At 42.9% G+C, this 21,920-nt stretch overlaps 1 protein-coding gene across 5 annotated transcripts in view; it reads left to right on the top strand.

Annotated features, from left to right (window-relative positions):
- Positions 1–245: 245 nt before the first annotated feature.
- LOC139273319 (retinol dehydrogenase 13-like) overlaps positions 246–21,920 on the top strand; it is a 60,661-nt gene continuing 38,986 nt past the window's right edge. For 2 of the 5 annotated variants that reach the window (XM_070890089.1, XM_070890090.1), the window contains exon 1: positions 246–440. In XM_070890089.1, the coding sequence (XP_070746190.1) occupies positions 376–440 (65 nt within the window). In that variant the 5' untranslated portion in view covers positions 246–375. Of the gene's footprint in view, positions 441–8,520; positions 8,563–16,759; positions 16,932–21,920 lie in introns of all 5 variants that reach the window. The other 3 variants (XM_070890091.1, XM_070890094.1, XM_070890092.1) reach the window with 3 other exon arrangements.

The raw sequence follows: 21,920 nt of genomic DNA on the forward strand, positions 1-21,920 counted from the left end.
CGCTGGGTGCTGATTGGTCTATTGCCGGCGGCGACTCGCGCGTACAGTCTTCGCTGAGTGCTGATTGGTCAATTGCCGGCGGCGACTCGCGCGCACTGCTTTTGCTGAGTGCTGATTGGTCGATTGCCGGCGGCGACTCGCGCGCACTGCCTTCGCTGAGTGCTGATTGGTCGATTGCCGGCGGCGACTCGCGCGCACTGCTTTTGCTTAGTGCTGATTGGCCGATTGCCGGCGGCGACTCGCGCACCTATTGAATTTAACGGCCGGGCGGCAGCGACGCTTTGTTTCTGGGTGTGAGGCGGTCGGACAGACACCGAGTGAGGCGAGCCTGCATTTACTGACTGGGAGAACTATAAGAGGGCGAGCAATTATAGAATGATTAAGTATATATTGCCGCTGTCAGTCGCGGGGACTGTAATTGGCGGGACAGTTCTAGTCAAGTGAGTAGTTTGGGCCGGAGGCGGCCCTGTCATGTTCTCCTTCTCCCTCTCTGCCCTCCTGAACGGGTGCTGACACACTACAAGTGCCGCAGCTCTTCACTGGCTGCAGCTTACTGTAGCGCGTGGCTTCACGAAATGTTACTTTAAAAAAAAATGGCAGTCTGCAAATTAAAAATAAAGAGAAAATGCGAGTGCACCAGCAGGTCAGCATCTGAAAGCGAGTAATGGCAATTTAGCATCATCATCGGCAGTCCCTTGCATCGAAGAGGACTTGCTTCCACGCCAAAAAGGAATGAATTTACAGGTGTTTCAATGAAAGACCTAATATTCTAGATCCCAAACTGCATCCTGAAGGGTGGAAGATGTCTGTGTGTGGATTTTTTAAAAACATGTGGTGGCTGTTGCACATCAGACACCACACGGGCTTGACAGAGCTAGGTCTTGGTCCAGTGGCAAAGGCTAACCAAGATGACTGAAGACCAGCTCTGTCTTTAATGTAGTAAAATGTCCCAAAGCTCTTCACAGGAATGCGATTGGATAAAAATTGGTCCCCTCTTTGAATGGAAATATTAGGATAGTTGACCAGAAGCTTGGTGAAAGGTCTGCTTTAAACAGTACCATAGAAATTTACAGCACAGAAGACGACCATCGTGCCTGTGCCGGCCGACAAAGAGCAATTCAGCCTAATCCCACTTTCTAGCTCTTGGTCTGTAGCCCTGTAGGTTACGGAACTTCAAGTGCACATCCAAGTACTTTTTAAATGCTATGAGGGTTTCTGCCTCTACCATCCTTTCAGGCAATGAGTTCCAGACCCCCACCACCTCTTGGGGGTGTGGGGGGGGGGGGGGAATCCTCAAATCCTCAAATCCTCAAATCCCCCTAAACTTCCTACCAATTACTTTAAATCTATACCCTGTGCTTATTGACCTCTCTGCTAAGGGAAATAGGTCCTTCCTATCCACTCGATCGAGGCCCCTCATAATTTTATACACCTCAATAAAGTCTCTGCTCAGCCTCCTCTGCTCTAAAGAAAATAACCACAGCCTATCCAATCTTCCCTCATAGCTAAAATTCTCCAGTCCAGGCAACATCCTTGTAAATCTTCTCTGTACCCTCTCCAGTGCAATCACATCTTTCCTGTAATGTGACCAGAACTTCACGCAGTACTCTAGCTGTGGACTAACTAGTGTTTTATACAGTTCAAACATAATCTCCCAGCTCTTATATTCTGTGCCTCGGCTAATAAAAGCAAATATTCTGTATGCCGCCTTAACCACCTTATCTGCTTGTCCTGCTACCTTCAGGGATCTGTGGACAAGCATTCCCAGGTCCCTCTGTTCCTCCACACTTCTCAGTGCCCTACCATTTAATGGGCCCAAGTTTCCACATGATTCGCACCTGATTTTTAGGAGCAACTGGTGGAGAACGGACTATTTTAGAAATCGCAATTCTCCACATTTTTTTTTCTGCAGTTCTAGTCAGGTAGAACAGTTCTAGTTTAGAACAGAATTTTTTCTTCAAAAGGGGTGTGTCCGGCCACTGACGCCTGATTTGAAAGTTTCCACAGTGAAAATGTACTCCAAACTAAAGTAGAATGGAGCCAGTGAAGATTTTTGTAGAACTGAAAAACCTGTTCTACACATTAAAAAATCAGGCGCAGGTTACAAATTAGGCGTCCAGAACAAGGTGGGGGGGAGGGGGGGGGGGAAGGGAACTCATTAAATTCTACAATAAATCCTTATTTATACTTCTACAAATATTATACAAATAAATCCAACCTGAATAAACATTTATAAGCCAAGAAAAGATTAAATAAACCATCTTCCTACCTGTGTGAAAGTGCTTCAGCCAGGGAGAATTCTGCAGCCGTTCGTGCCGCTGAGCGGGGGGGGGGGGGGGGGGGGGAGAAAGCCATTCGTACCGCTGAGCGGGGGGGAGAAAGCCGTTCGTACCGCTGGGAGGGGGGGTGGGGGGGGAGAAAGCCGTTCGTGCCGCTGAGCGGGAGGGGGGGGAGAAAGCCGTTCGTGTCGCTGAGCGGGAGGGGGAGAGAGAGAGAGGGGGGAGGGAGAGAGAGAGAGGGGGGGAGGAGGGAGAGAGAGCAGGGTGGGGGGGGCGGGTTGGGTCGGGGAACAGGAGGTCGGGTCGGGGGGGGGGAGGAGTGGGTGTCTGGTCGGCGGGGGGGAGGAGGGGAGCGGGTCTCGGAGGGGGGGGGGAAGCGGGTGTCGGGTCGGGTCTGGTCGGGGGGGGAGCGGGGGTCGGGTCTGGTCTGGTCGGCGGTGGGGGGGGGGGGGAGCAGGAGCTGGCCGTGGGAGGAGCCTTATTCACGCAGCCCCAGTGAGGCCATTCAGCCAGGGCTAGGGGCTGCGTGCTTCGGGCCCCTCCCACACAGTTCGGCGCCTGGAGCTACTGCACTTGCGTGCCGACTGTAGCGCGCATGTGCAGAGGTCCCGGCACTGTTTTCATTGCCGGGACCTGGCTCCGCCCCCCCCCCCCTCCCCCCCCCCCCACAGCTCGTGCTGGCTGCGCTGAGGGCCAGAGGACCTGTAAGTAGGTGGAGAATACCGAGGATTTTTTTAGGCGCTGTTTTAGGCGCGAAAAACGGGCGCCCAACTCGGAGGGGCGCCCGTTATTTTTCTTGTGGAAACTTGGGCCCATTGTGTATTCCCTCGCCTTGTTAGCCCTCCCCAAATGCATTACCTCGCACTTCTCCAGATTGAATTCCATTTGCCATTGCTGTGCCCACCTGACCAGTTCATTGATATCTTCCTGCAGTCTACAGCTTTCTTGTTCATTATCAACTACAACGGAGGAGAGAGATTTGGAGAGCCTGAACTTATGCCCTAGATGGTTGAAGGTATCCCTGCCAATGATGCGGTGAAGGAAGTGGTTAATCTGCTTGGGAGAGAGACGCTTCATCAGACGCTTCATCAGACTGTCATTAGCCAGTCATTTCTCTGTTTCTGATGCTGGCAAACTTGATGTGTATTTTCACATTTTATTTGCCATCCTGTAGATGAGTGGGGCTTTAAACAGATTGAAATCTGAATAAAGTTACTCAGGTGTGGTAACACTCTGAAGCAACAGCACTTCTTCCCAATGAGTTTCCTCCAACATAAAATGTGCCATCAACAGTCTACTCAATTCAAAGTCACTTAATTCAAATTATCTACTGATTCATTTGTTTGGGTACTAAATATCTTTGCAGTCATTTAAATTGAATTCAAATTGTAGAATAATTCAATTTTCTGTGTAAAAAAAGATTGGATTATCAGTGGTATACTAATATGTAGCAACATAGTTGATATTACTAATTGTTTGGCAATTCATGAATTATATATACTGCTGAGTGATGTAACTGCATCAAATGCTATGGGGGGGGGGTGGGGTAGGGTAGGTTGCCAAAGTGCATGTGTGGTATTTTCCAACAGTTTTTAATGGTATATTAATCAGTTTGTTTTATTATATCTTTGTTTTATCTGGCTTGCAATGAAGTTATTGGATTTAAGGTCCAAATTGATTATTTTGGATGGGGCAAGAGACTTTGGGAGGGAGCATCTCCCATGCTAAATAACTGTTACTGTGTGATCCTAATATTGTTATAGAAACACGAGTAGGGCATTTGGTCCAACAAGCCTTCTCCTCCATTTGCATGTTTTATGAGACAGGCTGGTCACTTGTATTGTTGTGCCTGGGATTTTCTGACTTCCAGCACTTCACTAATTTTGTTTGATTGCAGAAAGAGACATGCAATATTGAAAGGAGAGGCAAAGAAACAATCGTTAGCATCTAACTTAGCTGAAATGACCCTTAAAATAGTGAGCCTGGAATCAGTAGAGCTAATTGGATAAAGTCATCTGGGAAAGCATCATGCACCTTCCATCATTGATGCTTATTTTATCCCCCATCCCCAGTCTTTAAGACACTCCTGCATTCTTTATTCACAAACTTAGATTGCACCCAACATCGTAGCACATCATATTTTGGCAAGTCACCTGAGTTACAGTTTGTTGATGATCCCATAATAATAAATATTGTGTTTCTATCAGTGTCGCTGAGGAGGAGCCAGCCTCAGTCATACAAGATGATAGAGAGACATGCAAGCATATCATCTTGCAGCACACAATCACTCAATCCACCTGTAACTGACACACTGCCAAATCCACCTTGAAGGATTTAGACTTTGAGGAAGCAGAGCCTGAGTGAGAAAGCACAAGTGGAAGTGGCATCAGAGGAGCAGGGACATACTGCCAGAAGAGCTAACTCAAGGTTATCTCAGATACTGAGTTCTGGGACAGTACTATCCAGGGCCTGAATACAAAAGGGTGGTGTTTTCTGAACCCCAATTCATGTAGTCTGTTAGTGCAAGAATCACTTTGCAAGAACATGTCCAGGCAGTCAGGACAGCCTTGGATGTGACGCCATCCTTGACACCTTGTGAGACTGTATGTGGAGTGCAGGGCCATTGCCATCCCAGGAGCCACCCTTTTGAGATCAAGCAGTCAGCCACCTCCCATCTTCCTCCCACTGGGGTCGCATCTAGGACAAACACTACAGGATGAGATACAATCTGAACAAATCCACCAATTGGATACACTAGGTGGGATGACAGGAGACTCTAATTTATAACTGACATGCACTGAGTGAATGCTTTGAATTCCATTGTGTGGAATTAATTTGTCATTGATCAGATTTCCGTAATAGAAGAATTGGTCGGCATATGTGGTAGATGAGCATGATGGTGTTTTTATGAATCAGTTTGGTGGGATCAGCCTTTTTACATTCCTCCTGTGAAACTCGCTTCCTTATCCATTAGCTTTCTAAGAGCAAGAGAATTGCCCATTCTACCAGCTCCGGGTGCTGAAATAGAGATTTAAACTCTTCAATGCTAGGAGGTGAAGAAGCAAAGTATGCAAGAAAAGCAACACAAAAAAACAAAAAATGGGCCATCTTCCACTCATGCAAACCAGCAGACGTGGCTATTTAATACGGATCTTCAATGATAACATCACACTTTTGGGACAAAGTCTTGCCTTCACTCAAATATTTTTTTGAAGGCTTTTGCATACTGAAGAGAGCCTTCAGTGACCCCAGCACAATGACCTGGCTGTGCAATCGCAGTGCAGGGTAGGTGTGAGGCTTACTCCAAGCATTCTCTGGCCCCCCACTCCCATGCTCGCCACATATATGTGTATCTGCCACATCTGGCCATAAAATGTCTTCTAATATTCCAAATGAGACCTGAGCAGTGCTTTGTACAATTGCTTCCTTGCTTTATAATTTATGTACTACTTATAATGAAGCCAGTTGCCTTTTTACTCGCTTTTTGTATTTGTGAGCTTGCTTTTACTGACTTAGTTACCTGGATCCTTTAAATCCTCGTTTCATCTACTCTCCTGCACCCCCTGCCCCCGAATCCTCACTCAGACTGGCTTCTGGCTTCCATCTGCCATTTTCATATCCAAAGAGGACTACATCGTACTTCGTTATGTTATCTGCCATCGTTCTGCCTACTTGCTTTATCTATGTCCTATTTTCTGTTCACACTTCACTATCCATCCTAGCTTAGTATCATCTGAAAACTTGGATATTATCCCCAAATCTTGGATATTTATACAATGAGTGAAAAACTGGATCCTCAGGACTATTTATATCAGTGAGAGTTATAGAAAAAAGATCCATTTGCAGTGCTAACAGTGATGTAGAAAGCTTTTTTGTTTGTTTTGAGACATTTGCATTCTTTTGCTTTCCTTCGGCATTTCTGTTTTTCACAGTTTTGTATATTAATTTGTATTCCTTTTTATTGAAAAACCAATATGAAATGCCAAGATTAATAATAGAGGCAAAATACTGCAGATGCTGGGAATCTGAAATAAAAACATAAAATACTGGAAATACTCAGCAGGTCGGCAACATCTGTGGAGAAAGAAACAGAGTTAACGTTTCAGGTCGATGACCCTACGTCCCAGAACTGGAAAAAGTTAGCGATATAACAGGTTTCAATTGAGTGTGCTTGCTCAAAACCTGTTACGTCTCTAACTTTTTCCAGTTTTGATTAAAGATCATCGACCTGAAACATTAACCTTGTTTCTCTCTCCACAGATGCGGCTTGACCTGCTGAGTATTAGCAGCATTTTCTGTTTTTATTACTAATGATACAGAACTTCTGTCAGATTGAGTACATCAGATGTAGTCATTAGATGATACCAAGGTTGGGTTTAAAAGCCATACATTGTAGGAGGAAGGAAGTACTGAGAAAGTAAGAGCTTCACAGTTTTGAGGTCCAAGTAAAAAATGGTAGAGTAGGAGATTGTGTGGTATGTCTGGATTTTAGCATATGAAGAATGAACATAAGAACATAACATAAGAATTAGGAACAGGAGTAGGCCATCTAGCCCCTCGAGCCTGCTCCGCCATTCAATAAGATCATGGCTGATCTGGCCGTGGACTCAGCTCCACTTACCCGCCCGCTCCCCGTAACCCTTAATTCCCTTATTGGTTAAAAATCTCTCTATCTGTGACTTGAATACATTCAATGAGCTATCCTCAACTGCTTCTTTGGGCAGAGAATTCCACAGATTCACAACCCTCTGGGAGAAGAAATTCCTTCTCAACTCGGTTTTAAATTGGCTCCCCCGTATTTTGAGGCTGTGCCCCCTAGTTCTAGTCTCCCCGACCAGTGGAAACAACCTCTCCGCCTCTATCTTGTCTATCCCTTTCATTATTTTAAATGTTTATATAAGATCACCCCTCATCCTTCTGAACTCCAACGAATAAAGACCCAGTCTACTCAATCTATCATCATAAGGTAACCCCCTCATCTCCGGAATCAGCCTAGTGAATCGTCTCTGTACCCCCTCCAAAGCCAGTATATCCTTCCTTAAGTAAGGTGACCAAAACTGCACGCAGTACTCCAGGTGCGGCCTTACCAATACCCTATACAGTTGCAGCAGGACCTCCCTGCTTTTGTACTCCGTCCCTCTCGCAATGAAGGCCAACATTCCATTCGCCTTCCTGATTACCTGCTGCACCTGCAAACTAACTTTTTGGGATTCATGCACAAGGATCCAGGCAGCGGGCGGTCGAGGGGGTCGTTCAACCTGACTGCCTGCCTCTCTTCCGCTCTTACATCCGGTCCAGGGTGTCCTTGGAGATGGAGCACGCGGTGTCCACCGGTACGCTCGCGGCCTTCCGCGAGAGGTGGGCACCGGAGGGACTGGAGTGCATCATCACGCCCGGCAACCAAATTTTAATTTGATTTTACGTTTTAAAGTTAATTTGTTTTAATTGCCGGTGCTTTTAGTGTCCCCTTCCTTTTTTATAGGGGGCACTGGGGAAAAATTGTGATTTTAGTGCCCAAAAAAAAACAAAAAAAAAAGAAAAAACACAAAAAAAAAAACAAAAAGGGGGGAAAAAAAGGGCCTTGTAAATGTCAGGAGTGTCACCCAGGTCGGGTGGCACCGTTTAATGTCTTTATGTTTTGCAGGTAAACTCAAAAGAGTTTCATGCACAAGGACCCCCAGGTCCCTCTGCACTGCAGCATGTTGTAATTTCTCCCCATTCAAATAATATTCCCTTTTACTGGTTTTTTTCCCAAGGTGGATGACCTCACACTTTCCGATATTGTATTCCATCTGCCAAACCTTAGCCCATTCGCTTAACCTATCCAAATCTCTTTGCAGCCTCTCTGTGTCCTCTACACAACCTGCTTTCCCACTAATCTTTGTGTCATCTGCAAATTTTGTTACACTACACTCTGTCCCCTCTTCCAGGTCATCTATGTATATTGTAAACAGTTGTGGTCCCAGCACCGATCCCTGTGGCACACCACTAACCACCGATTTCCACCCCGAAAAGGACCCATTTATCCCAACTCTCTGCTTTCTGTTAGCCAGCCAATTCTCTATCCATGCTAATGAAGGAAGAAGTATGTGTAGAAAGTGGTAGGAGTTTAGAGGGAAGATAGAGGACTGAATTTGACATGTTTTCTTACGTTACTATTTTCCTGCAAACAAGTACAGGCTATAAAAAAGATCTATTGTATATTTTTTAAACTATTTTCCACTTGTATCATTAATTGTAGTGACAAAATCGCGAGACAAAAGAGAAAGATTGAAGGCTAGAGGTGAGAGAAGGACACCCACCAGATGGCAAGCTTTGTATTAGCTACTTATTTGTTTGAGTCGTTAAAAATTGTTAAATATTAATTTTTACATTTAATATCTTAATCTTTAACAATATGCTTTTAAAATATTAAAAATACCACACAATGTTACCAATTAAATTTTAACAGATATGTTGAAAGTCAAATGTAATAATTTTGTTGCTTTAAGGCTCCTTGGCAGCCTGAACTCAGGCCCCAGTGGGTATTCACCCACAACACAAAACAGCCGAGACCATCATCACGATGGGAAATGGAAATAGGAATGTTGATGGGGGAGGGGGAATGCTCTGAAACTGGATTAGATGCACATTAATGGAGCACGATGAAGGAAGCCTTATTCTTTATTTAACCAGTGCTGCACTTAACCCAGAAAGACTTAATGTTGATGCTAGATGCCAATAGTAATGTAAAAATTCAATTCCCAGATCCTCCCCCCGCCCCCCCCCCCCCCATTTTTATGTGCATACACATGAAAAAGAAAAGCACTTTTACTATCCCTGCTACAGTCAGTATGGTTGAGATGTAAAAATAAATACAAGGAGTTAACAAAAAGTGCATTGGTTTACCAACACCCTGTGTTCTAGATTAGTAAGAAGGGCAATAGAGAGAATCTGAATGTCGTCCCAGACTTTAATAAAGGGGGAAAGATCATTTTAAAAGGTAAAAAAAGAAAATATTTAAATCCACGTTGACCAATTGAGTTTTAGTTTAGGAAATATTTAAGGTTGCACCATAAATAAAATGCACATTTTATTATAAAAATATTTATTCAGTTATATGGAAAATTCTAAGCGTGAATAGATGGAACAGCTATGGAATAAAAACGTATGGCACTGGGTGGTGAATTGATGTAGCACAAGAAACTAAAAGTAACCATGAATGAGAATTCTTCTTGCTGCAAAGAGATTACAAGCTGGGTATCACAATGGTTGGTTTTGGCACTTTTTTGATGTAATAATGATTTGGACGACGGCATCATAAGCAAAATCATTAATCTTGTAGTTAGACGTTAAACCGAGGCTCTGTTGGCTCTCTCAGGTTGGCGTAAAAGATCCCATGGCACTATTTCAAAGAAGAGCAGGGGAGTTCTCCCCAATGTCCTGGCCAATATTTATCCCTCAACTAACATGATTAAAAAAAACATTATCTGATTATTTTTACATTGCTATTTGTGGGAGCTTGCTGTGTGCAAATTGGCTGCCATATTTCCGACATTACAACAATGACTACACTTCAAAAGTACTTCATTGCTGTAATGCAATTTGGTATATCTTGAGCTCAGGAAAGGTGCTACATAAATTCAAGTCTTTTATCAAAAATGGAGACATGTTCAATAGTGAGAAACAATGTGAGCAGATTGCGAATAAAAATCTGTCTTTCTGAATGGACGGCAAGTGCAACTCAACGTGAATAAATGTAAAATGATTAATAAAGGAGCGAGGATGCAAAAGAGGGCATAGATAGAATGATACCGCACAGAAGGAGGCCATTTGGCCTATCGTATCTGTGCCAGCTCTTTGAAAGAGATCCAATTAGTCCTACTCCCCTGCCCTTTCCACGTAGCCCTGCAATGAGTTCTCTTCTTTAAGAAACCTTTAACATTGTTTCAGGTTAGGAACTACAATTAAATATATGTGATCTTTATTATCTAAGGAGAACCAGTTAATTAAATTGGCTGTTTACTGAGTAGCGGCTGGGTGTGTTTTGCTAAGGTTTAGAACTTAGAGGTTCTACTTGATAGTTCCGAGTGTAACTGGAGGGATGGCAGGGCAGCTCAGTCCCATGGATTGCACATCCTGTGGCATGTGGAAAATCCTCGATGCTTCACGCAGCCGGGATGACCATGTGTGCAGGAGGTGTCTCCAGCTGCACCAACTCGAGCTCCATGGCTGGAGTCGCCGCAGTGCATCCGTGCCACTGAGAACAATGTGGATAGCACGTTTCTAGAGGCGGTCACCCCACAGCTTAAGAGTGTTCAGGCAGATAGGGAGTGGGTGACCCCTGGACAGAAGAAGAGGACTCGGCAGGTAGTGCAGGAGTCCCCTGAGTCCATCTCACTCTCCAACCGCTACTCTGTTCTGAGTACCAGTGGGGGCGATGGTGGCTCTGGGGAGTGCAGCCAGAGCCAAGTCCATGGCATCATGGCTCAGCTGCACAGGGGGGGAGGAAGAAGAATGGAAGAGCTATAGTGGTAGGGGATTCAATAGTCGGGAGCAGACAGGCATTTCTGTGGCTGCAGACGTGACTCCAGGATGGTATGTTGCCTCCCTGGTGTCATGGTCAAGGATGTCACTGAGCAGTTGCAAGGCATTCTGGGGGGAGAGGGTGAACAGCCAGAGGTTGTGGTCCACATCGGTACCAGTGACATAGGTAGGAAGAGGGTTGAAATCTGCAGACAGAGTTTAGGAAGCTAGGAGAGAGATTAAAAAGCAGGACCTCAAAGGTAGTAATTTCCGGATTACTCCGGGTGCCACGAGCTAGTGAGTACTGAAATAGGAGGATAGAGCAGATGAATACATGGCTGGAGACATGGTGCAGGCGGGAGGGCTTGGAACTGCTTCTGGGAGAGGTGGGACCTGTACAAGTCGGACGGGTTGCACCTCAACAGAGCCGAAATCAATATCCTCGTGGGGGAGTTTGCTAGTGCTGTTGGGGAGGGTTTAAACTAGCTTGACAGGGGGATGGGAACCTGAAAATAGATTCAGTAGGGAGGGGAGTAAAGCTGAAACTCGAAAGCAAAAATAAAGAAACTGAGTTTGAAGGAGAGAGGAAACAAGCAGGAAAAAAGGGTAAAAAAAACAAATTTAAAGGCACTATGTCTAAATACACATAGCATTTGTAACAAAATAGATGAGTTGACGGCACAAATTGAGACAAATGGGAATGATCTGATAGCCATTACAGAGATGTGGTTGCAAGGTGACCAGGACTGGGAATTAAATATTATGGGGTATTTGCCAATCCGGAAGGACAGACAGAAAGGAAAAGAAGGTTGGGTAGCTCCTGTGGGTAGCATCCCATAAAGGATCTAATCGCTGCAATAGTGAGAATCGATATTGGCTCAGATGATAAGGGTGTTGAAACAGTTTGGGTGGAGATAAGGAATAATAAAGTGAAAAAGTCACTGGTGGGTGTAGTTTATAAACAATCGCAACTCTGTTGGTCGGAGTAAAAACCAGAAAATAGTGGGGGATGTAAAAAGGGAACAGCAATAATCATGGGTGATTTTAACCTCCATATTGATTGGATAAATCAAAATCAAGTTGGTCAAGGTGGCCTTGAGGAAGATTTCATAGAATGCATAAGGGACGGGTTCCTTGAGCAATATGTAACGGAATCATCCAAGGGGCAGGCTATCTTAGATCTGGTCCTGTGTAATGAGACAGGATTAAAAAACAATCTTCTAGTAAAGGATCCCCTCGGAATGAGTGATCACAGCATGATTGAATTTCAAATTCAGATGGAGGGTGAGAAAGTTGGATCTCTAACCAGAAAACTCAGCTTAAATAAAGGAGACTATGAAGGTATGAGGGCTGAGTTGGGTAAAGTGGACTGGGAAAATAGATTAAAGTGTAGGACGGTTGATGAACAGTGGTGTACATTTAAGGAGATATTTCACAATGCTCAAGAAAAAGATATTCCAATGAAGAAGAAAGGGTGTAAGAGAAAAGATAGCAATCCGTGGCTAACTAAAGAAATGAAGGATGGTATCCAATTAAAAACAAGGGCATACATACAAAGTGGTCAAAACCAGTGGGAGGACAGAAGACTGGGAAGCTTTTAAAAGCCAGTAACGAACGACTAAAAAAATGATTAAGAAAGGGAAGATAGATTATGAAAGTAAACTAGCGCAAAATATAAAAACAGATAGCAAGAGTTTCTATAGGTATATAAAAAGGGAAAAAGTGGCTAAAGTAAATGTTGGTCCCTTGGAGGACGACACCAGGGAAAGCTGTAGATTGAGGAAGATATCAATGAACTGGTCAAGTGGGCAGAACAATGGAAAATGGAATTCAATCCAGAGAAGTGTGAGGAAATGCATTTGAGGAGGGCTAACAAGGCAAGGGAATACACATTAAATGGTAGGACACTAAGAAGTGTAGAGGAAACAAAGGGACCTTGGAGTGCATGTCCACAGATCTCTGAAGGTAGCAGGCCAGGTGGTTAAGAAACATAGACATTTACAGCACAGAAGGAGGCCATTTCAGGATGATCAGGATGTTGAAACAGTTTGGGTGGAAATAAGGAATAATAAGGGGGAAAAGTCACTGGTGGGTGTAGTCTATTGGCTCCCTAACAGTAGCAACTCTGTTGGTCGGAGCATAAACCAGGAAATAGTGGGGGCTTGTAAAAAGGGAACAGCAATAATCATGGGTGATTTTAACCTCCATATTGATTGGACAAATCAAATTGGTCTGGGTAGCCCTGAGGAAGAGTTCATAGAGTGCATAACGGATGGGTTCCTTGAGCAGTATGTAATGGAACCAACCAGGGGGCAGGCTATCTTAGATCTGGTCCTGTGTAATGAGACAGGATTAATAAACAATCTCCTAGTAAAGGATCCCCTTGGAATGAGTGATCATAGCATGGTTGAATTTCAAATTCAGATGGAAGACGAGAAAGTTGGATCTCAAACCAGCGTACTAAGCTTAAATAAAGGAGACTATGAAGATATGAGGGCAGAGTTGGCTAAAGTGGATTGGGAAAATAGATTAAAGTGTAGGACAGTTGATGAACAGTGGTGTACATTTAAGGAGATATTTCACAACTCTCAAGAAAAATATATTCCAGTGAGGAGAAAAGGGTGTAAAAGAAAAGATAGCCATCCGTGGCTAACTAAAGAAATAAAGGATGGTATCCAATTAAAAACAAGTACATACAAAACTAGTGGGAGGACAGAAGATTGGGAAGCATTTAAAAGCCAACAAAGAATGACTGAAAAATGATTAAGAAAGGGAAGATAGACGATGAAAGTAAACTAGCACGAAATATAAAAACAAATAAGCCAAAATTTCTATAGGTATATAAAAAGGGAAAGAGTGGTTGGAGTAAATGTTGGTCCTTTGGAGGACGACACCAGGGAATTAGTAATGGGGAACATGGAGATGGTAGAAACTCTGAACAAATGTTTTGTATCAGTCTTTACGGTGGAGGACACTAATAATATTCCAACAGTGGATAGTCAAGGGGCTATAGGGGTGGAGGAACTTAACACAATCACAATCACTAAGGAGGTGGTACTCAATAAGATAATGGGACTAAAGACTGATAAATACCCTGGACCTGATGGCTTGCATCCTAGGGTCTTGAGAAGTAGCGGCAGGAATAGTGGATGCATTGGCTGTCATTTACCAAAATTCCCTGGAATCTGGGGAGGTCCCAGCAGATTGGAAAACTGCAAATGTAATGCCCCTTTTAAAAAAGGAGGCAGACAAAAAGCAGGAAACTATAGACCAGTTAGCCTAACATGTGTGGTTGGGAAGATGTTGGAGTCCATTATTAAAGAAGCAGTAGCAGGACATTTGGAAAAGCAAAATTCGGTCAGGCAGAGCCAGCATGGATTTATGAAGGGGAAGTCATAGAAACATAGAAAATAGGTGCAGGAGTAGGCCATTCGGCCCTTCGAGCCTGCACCGCCATTCAATGAGTTCATGGCTGAACATGCAACTTCAGTACCCCATTCCTGCTTTCTCACCATACCCCTTGATCCCCCTAGTAGTAAGGACTACATCTAACTCCTTTTTGAATATATTTAGTGAATTGGCCTCAACAACTTTCTGTGGTAGAGAATTCCACAGGTTCACCACTCTCTGGGTGAAGAAGTTTCTCCTCATCTCGGTCCTAAATGGCTTACCCCTTATGTTTGACAAATTTGCTAGAATTCTTTGAGGATGTAACGAACAGGATGGATAAAGGGGAATCAGTGGATGTAGTCTATTTGGACTTGCAGAAGGCATTTGACAAGGTGCCACATAAATGGTTACTGCACAAGATAAAAGATCACGGGGTTGGGGTAATATATTAGCATGGATATAGGATTGGCTAACGAACAGAAAACAGAGAGTAGGGATAAATGGTTCATTCTCAGGTTGTCAATCAGTAACTAGTGGGGTGCCGCAAGGATCAGTGCTGGGACCCCAACTATTTACAATCTATATTAACGACTTGGAAGAAGGGACTGAGTGTAATGTAGCCAAGTTTGCTGATGATACAAAGACGGGAGGAAAAGCAATGTGTGAGGAGGACACACAAAATCTGCAAAAGGACATAGACAGGCTAAGTGAGTCTGCAAAAATTTGGCAGATGGAGTAAAATGTTGGAAAGTGTGAGGTCATGCACTTTGGCAGAAAAAATATCAAAGAGCAAGTTATTATTTAAATGGAGAAAGATTGCAAAATGCTGCAGTACAGCGGGACCTGGGGGTACTTGTGCATGAAACACAAAAGGATAGTATGCAAGTACAGCAAGTGATCAGGAAGGCCAATCGTATCTTGTTATATATAAATGACCTGGACTTGGCTATAGGCTGTACTATTTTGAAGTTTGCGGATGTTAAAAAAAAACTTGGCAACGCAGTAAATATTGAGCAGGCTGGTAGCGGACCAGGAGGACATAGACACAGGCAGACACATGGCAGATGCAATTTAATGCAGATAAGTAAAAGAAATAAAGACTTAGATTTACATAGCGCCCTTCTCGATCTCATGACGTCCCAAAGCACTTTATCACCAATTAAGTACTTTTGAAGTGTAGTCACCGTTGTAATGTGTGAAACGTGGCAGCCAATTTGCATACAGCAAGCTCCCATAAAGAGAAATGTGATAATGACCAGATAATCTGTCTTAGTGATGTTGATTGAGGGATAAATATTGTCCAGGACACCGGGGATAACTCCCCTGCTCTTCTTTGAAAGAGTGCCATGGGATCTTTTACATCCATGAGCAGACGGTGCCTCAGTTTAGCGTCACATAGAAACATAGAAAATAGGTGCAGGAGTAGACTATTCGGCCCTTCGAGCCTGTACCACCATTCAATAAGATGGCTGATCATTCACTTCAGAACCCCTTTCCTGCTTTCTTTCCATACCCCTTGATCTCTTTAGCTGTAAGGGCCATATCTAACTCGCTCTTGAATATATCTAACGAACTGGCATCAACAACTCTCTGCGGTAGAGAATTCCACAGGTTCACAACTCTCTGAGTGAAGAAGTTTCTCTCATCTCGGTCCTAAATGGCCTACCCCTTATCCTTAGACTGTGACTCCTGGTTCTGGACTTCCCCAGTATTGGGAACATTCTTTCTGCCTCTAACCTGTCCAATCCCGTCAGAATTTTATATGTTTCTATGAGAACCCCTCTCATCCTTCGAAATTCCAGTGAATACAGGCCCAGTTGATCCAGTCACTCCTCAGTCTCATCTGAAAGATGGCACCCCCGACAGTGCAGCGCTCCCTCGGTACACTGCACTGGAAGCGTGAAGTGATGCACTTTGGGAGAAACAACATGGAGAGGAAGTATGATCTAAATGGTACCATTTTGAGGGGGTGCAAGAGCAGAGGGACCTGGGGGTGCATATTCACAAATCCTTGAAGGTGGCAGGGCAAGTTGATAAGGCAGTTAAGAAAGTGTTATGGAATACTTGGCTTTCTAAATATCGGCATTGATTACAAAAACAAGGAAGTCACGCTAAACCTCTACATATCACTAGTTAGGCCCCAGGTGGAGTATTGTATACAATTCTGAGCACCACAGAAGAGAAGGTTATGGGGAGACCTAATAGAGGTATTCCATATTATGAGGGCTTTTGATGGAGCAAGTAGGGAGAAACGGTTTCCTCTGGCAAGTGGGTTGATAACCAGAGGTCATAGATTTAAACTAATTGGCAAAAGAAAATACAGGGGAAATGAGATTATTTCACACAGAGGGTTGTTATGATCTGGAATGCACAATCTCCAAGGGTGGTAGAATCCGATTCCATAGAAACTTTCAAAAGGTAATTGGACATGTATTTGAAGAAAATTAATTTGCAGGGTTATGGGGAGAAAGCTAGGATGGGGGACGAAATTAGCTCTTTCACAGAGCCGGCACAGGCACGATGGGTCATACGGCCCCCTCTGTTGTAAGATTATTTATTTCTACCTCTCAGCTTTTTTCCCATAGCCCTTCAAACTCGTCCTCTTCAAGTGCATGTCCAATTGCCTTCTGAAAGTTACTCGCCCTCTTTGAGGATTAAGGAGATTGAAGCTTCCCAGCATGTCCGATAGACATCTACTTTGGCTGTATGGCGGATGACTTCAAGAAGCAGAGGAAATAATTCCGAGCAAAAGTTTATGTAAGTCCACAGCGGCAGAATTCTAACTTCCTGCATGGATTTGATTGCTTGAAGGGTTCTTCCACGGAAACTACGGAGACCAGCCATGTTTGGTCGGCCTTTTGGCTAAGATCATGCGTAACTGACCTGACAGGGGAGTAGCCACCATGACCTCCGGGTGGTTCTCCCTGGATCAGGAAGGTATATGCTTGCTTTTTTGGAAACAGGAGGTGGGTGGGGTGGCTTGACCCATCCACCTCCACGGAGGTGTGTGGGGGACCTGACCCATCCACCTCCATGGCACGAACCTGGTATTGCAGTACTTCCAGGAATGGTGCAGTGGCTCTAGGCCTTTTGGCTAAGAGCATTGGCGCAGAGTGATCCTTGGCGTGTGCAAGGTGACCTCTGGCGTTTGTGATTTGACAAAGAATTGGAACGATTGGCTACGAATTTAAAAAAAAAAACACAATCTAAGTGGGACAAAGGGAGGCAATCCTGATCATTCTCATTGATGTTCAGAATGACAATTTCCTCTGATCTGTAAGGATCCAAATAGAACCATCTAAACATCTGATTAACCACAGTTCAATCTGTGGTTAACAATCCATTCCAAGGGAGTATCTTGGGGAGTGTGCTTTCAGTCTGACAGCTATGCAAAAGTGAAGCGACAATCCACCCTGTTCCTCCTGTGTTAATAAAACTGAACATCAGTAAACTGTATAAGTAGTTCAGCTTATGTTCCTTTCTAGCCTGAATCAATACCAATCAAGGATCTGGATTAAAGTTGACTTTGCGTTAAAGGGATACAATTTTCTCTGCTTGAGCATTTGCCAAAGTTTCCCTTTTCTTGCACTATCTCCTTAAAGAAGCATTTGTCTTCTCCCACAGCACATTGCAGACAAAGCACCCTGTGTGATGAGAAAATAGTCAGTTCTGAAATAAGAATCCTGAGGATTAAAATAAATGGTATAGTCTTGACCCAATGCTGCCACATGTTCACCCAACCTAAGTCTGGGCATAAATGAGGCATGGTCAATGTCATTCCTGATGGAGGAAAGTTAGAAGTTGATTTATCTTGTTGAGAAAAATTCTCACCAATATTGCTAATTAAGGCTTATATCAGGGATATGTTTTTAAAAGCTTAATCTTCATTGGGAGCACACATGTGTATATATAAGCAAGAACATGTGTTTGCTAACCATGCAATCACATTCAGATGTAGCAACCCTAATCTCTGCTGTTACTTCCAGGTACTCGTTGAGCTCCCCCACTTCTATGTATGTCTCCGAGCTCAGTAGTTTAGAATGACAAAGCATCAACATAGACATGTTTGTTCCTTAAGAAGTCTTTTCAACTAAATGCAAAAGGAGACTTCCACCAAATTGAGCAAGTAGTTGACCAAAAACCCTTCACATTTTTTAAATCTTTATGGTTTCCACAACTAATGAATAAAACAGAAATGATAGCTTTGATTTACTTCTGGTTGCTGCCCTCTTCCCATGTGTTGAGATAAGATCTGCAGAGAAAGAAAATCAACCGAAGCCCTAAAAGTATGTGTGATGTTAGTAAACAATTCAGGATCTGAGAATGCAGGATTCTTTTTTTAAAATCTTGTCGAGCAGTTACTGATGAGATTATTCTCTTAGAATTCAGTGCTGAATATATCTCTCTCAATTTTTTGTCCGTATCAAATGTTGAGAAATATAATCTGTAATATCTGTAGCAGATTCTGCATAGATGGTAGTTCCAGAAAACTTTACCACAAAACAGGTTATGTTGAGCATTCAAGGCAGCTGTAATTCTCCACAGATGAATAGAGCAAATTAGGTGTAAGAAGTGCTGTTGTCCTACAAAACTACAAATAGTATAAGAGTCTATTTATTCCATACAACAAACATTCTCTTTACTTGATTACTAAGCAGAACATTTTCATGCAACTTCTAGGTGAACAGTTTTTATCACTTGCCTAACTTCTACATGTAGCAAAGGAAAAAGAACAAGCTGTGCTTGGTTAAATGTGAACAGTTTTGTGTGAAAATCCTCATGCAAAATAACATCTTGCACAATAGAACGACTGGTGTTGATTTAATGCTATAGTTGAGTCATGCACAGCCTCATTACTTTGTAACATAGAAATGAATACTTTATTCAATACATGAATATTCATCTTTTGTGAACAAACTGGCTCCGTAACTGTTGAAAATCCAAATGAAGTGTTCATATTATGTGGTCAGTTCTTAATAGGAAAGGAAAATTGCATCTTATCAGGGTGCCCATCTACTCTTCTGGTTAAATAAATTGTTTTGTGTTTAAAAAAAAATAGACTCCTGTTTGCGTCACGGATGAATTAAGACACCAGTAAATTTGCTAGAATTTGTAGTCAGTTTTTAATATAAAAGGATTAAATCTTTTCCGGGTACCCATCTCTTTTGGTTAAATTAATTAAGTTTTGTTGTGTTCTTAAAAAAAAAATGCATGTTTATGTCACAGACTGATTTAAGACATCCAATAGATTTATTTGAATTTGCTTCTGTTAGTGTGTCAGCTTTTTCCACGGCACTGGAAAGCTTGGCTCTGTGCCAAAGTCAGAAAAATAATTGCTGTGCCCTAAATTTGGGGTTTTGTTGCCTATAGCTAATGACCATGGCTGAGCAAGGTGCAACCTGGGATCTCCTGTGAATAGGTCAAAGATGCACCATTGCATAAATACAAGGATCCTGATGAACAAGCTCAGTGCCTCAAGCAATGTGCAGGAATTAATTATGAAATTTACTGGCAGCCTACTGCTGGTAATTGTCTGGGATTGACTGAAACATAGATTTATTCAGTGCTAGTGGTTGCCTTGATTCTATGAGAAAGAAGAAAACTTAAAAAAAAAATCTTTAGTGGTTGTTCTCGTCAACTATTCCATATCAATGTAACCTGATGTAGAATACTTAAAAATATTAATAAGTATTAACGATGTGCATGCACTTATTTTTTTACATACTGGAAATACTCGTCAGGTTCTGGACAAGACTCAATACTTTTCCTGAGGCATTGAAACCTATTTTTTGTTTTTATAATAATACTTCTTTCACAAGTTCTGTTTTAGTTTAAAATGACATCAATAGTTATAATATATTAAAATGATTGTTTGGATCATGTGCTCCATTGAAAACTGCTTTGTAAGCATTTCTAGTTCAGATTTCCAACATTAAAATGTCCACGGTTTACTGTAAAAGTTTCTGGCCATGCCAATAGGTAGCGCTGTAATAGGATTTCCCCATGTTAATCTGATCATTGAGCTGTCACTGCTCCCAGTCACACTGAGAACTTGGTCATCCCACGTTACCGCATCCTCTAGAACTGGTAAGTATTTTTAGAATTTAATTGCTGAGTATATTTAAATATCTGTTATGTATGAAAAATATTCAGGTTGCAACATTCCATTCTAAAATGCATTGAAAACGCCTGTCAAACTTTTATCTGTGGCAAAATCCATTGTAAAAGTATCAGCATCTATCTGCAGTACCAGTTATGTCAGTAGCTGGCACTGTTTTCCAGTATAAATCTGTCATGGTGATTGTTATGTCTCAAATAAAGTAAGGTTACTGAGTACTGTGGACGTGAGTAAGTGTGACCTTAGTTCCTTTATTCTAACTCCAAAGTGTTGGTACAGCATGGGAGGCCTGCTTATATACAGTGCTCCCAAGGGACTTCAACAGGTACGCCCTTTGGTGGAGGTTACATAGGGTTGCATACATAACAGTGATGTTAGCTGGAAAAGCAGGACTTGATATAGTAAACTAATTTTACTGAATCGTCCTACGCTTCCAGGCACTGGCCACTTGGTAACTCTTTAACACACTTTTTCCCCCAGCAGAAGAACCAGCAACCCAGTCTGTTCAGTGTTCAGTAAGCCTGAGCCAATATTTCGCCCTTCCTCCACCCCCCGCCCCAACTACATATTCATAGCCCATTTTCCATCAACTGGAAAATTCTACAAGCTGTTTCCAAAATTGCTCCCTTGAAACTTTTATGCTTTAAAAACATGTTACTTTTAAGCCCTCGAATCAAAGAAACACTGCCCCTGGTTTGAATGCAACAACGCACAACAACCACGCACAATATTTGCTCTGTTCGTTGAAGACAGCTGTAGTTCCTCCTTCCCATCCCCTGCCATGGGGGCCTGGTTGCGTTGCCAATCTTTCCACCACCCCCCCACCCGGTCCCCAGGAGAATATCTAAGGGTGGATGGCGAACTGGAACTTTGGGGCCATCTCACCTCTCTCCTGTGCTGCAGAAGCCCAGGAGGAGGAATAGAAGCCATAATCCACCACAATCCCCAACTGATGGCAATTTTAGGGTTTGTTTCAAGGTAAATGCTTATCCCAACCCCCGTACCGAGAGGAGTCTCAGGATCCAGGGGAAGGTAAGGATGAACCGCACCCCCACAATCCTCTGCCCACACTGAGAATTTCTTCCCCTCTAGCCCCTCCCCAAAAGTTCCTGGGGCAGGGGCCAGGGGGCGGGGGGGAGTCTCAGCCCTTGACAACCAAGATATTAGGGCAGAATGTGAAACTTCAGGGAATATTTTTATTTTATAATATTTTCTTCCTTCATCCTCACTTATTTACGTAATTTCTAATTTACTTTATCAAACAATTAGTATGCTTGCTGCAGTTAGTATACTTAAAGTTTGGCACAGTTAAGTTATGTGGCCACTGATTATCTTCAAACTATGTGCACCAAATCTTTGCACTTTTTTGACATTTCCACTAAAACTGAAACCAAGGTGTTTAAAAGAAAAGCTGATTAAAAATATCTTGCTTGTCTAATACCGATTGAGCATTACTTAAGAACCATGGGCTATTATTGTGAAACCATACATTTTAGATTAATATCTGGGAGAGAAGGTCACATTAAAAACAACAGAATGGAACACTGAGTTTCGAAAGGCAAAATCTATAATTGCACAATGGGTGGTTTTCACAGTTCAAGTAAATCGAGAACAACAATCTCCAGTCC

Source organism: Pristiophorus japonicus, chromosome 9, assembly GCF_044704955.1.
Source record: "Pristiophorus japonicus isolate sPriJap1 chromosome 9, sPriJap1.hap1, whole genome shotgun sequence".
In the NCBI taxonomy this organism is placed as follows: Eukaryota; Metazoa; Chordata; class Chondrichthyes; family Pristiophoridae; genus Pristiophorus; species Pristiophorus japonicus.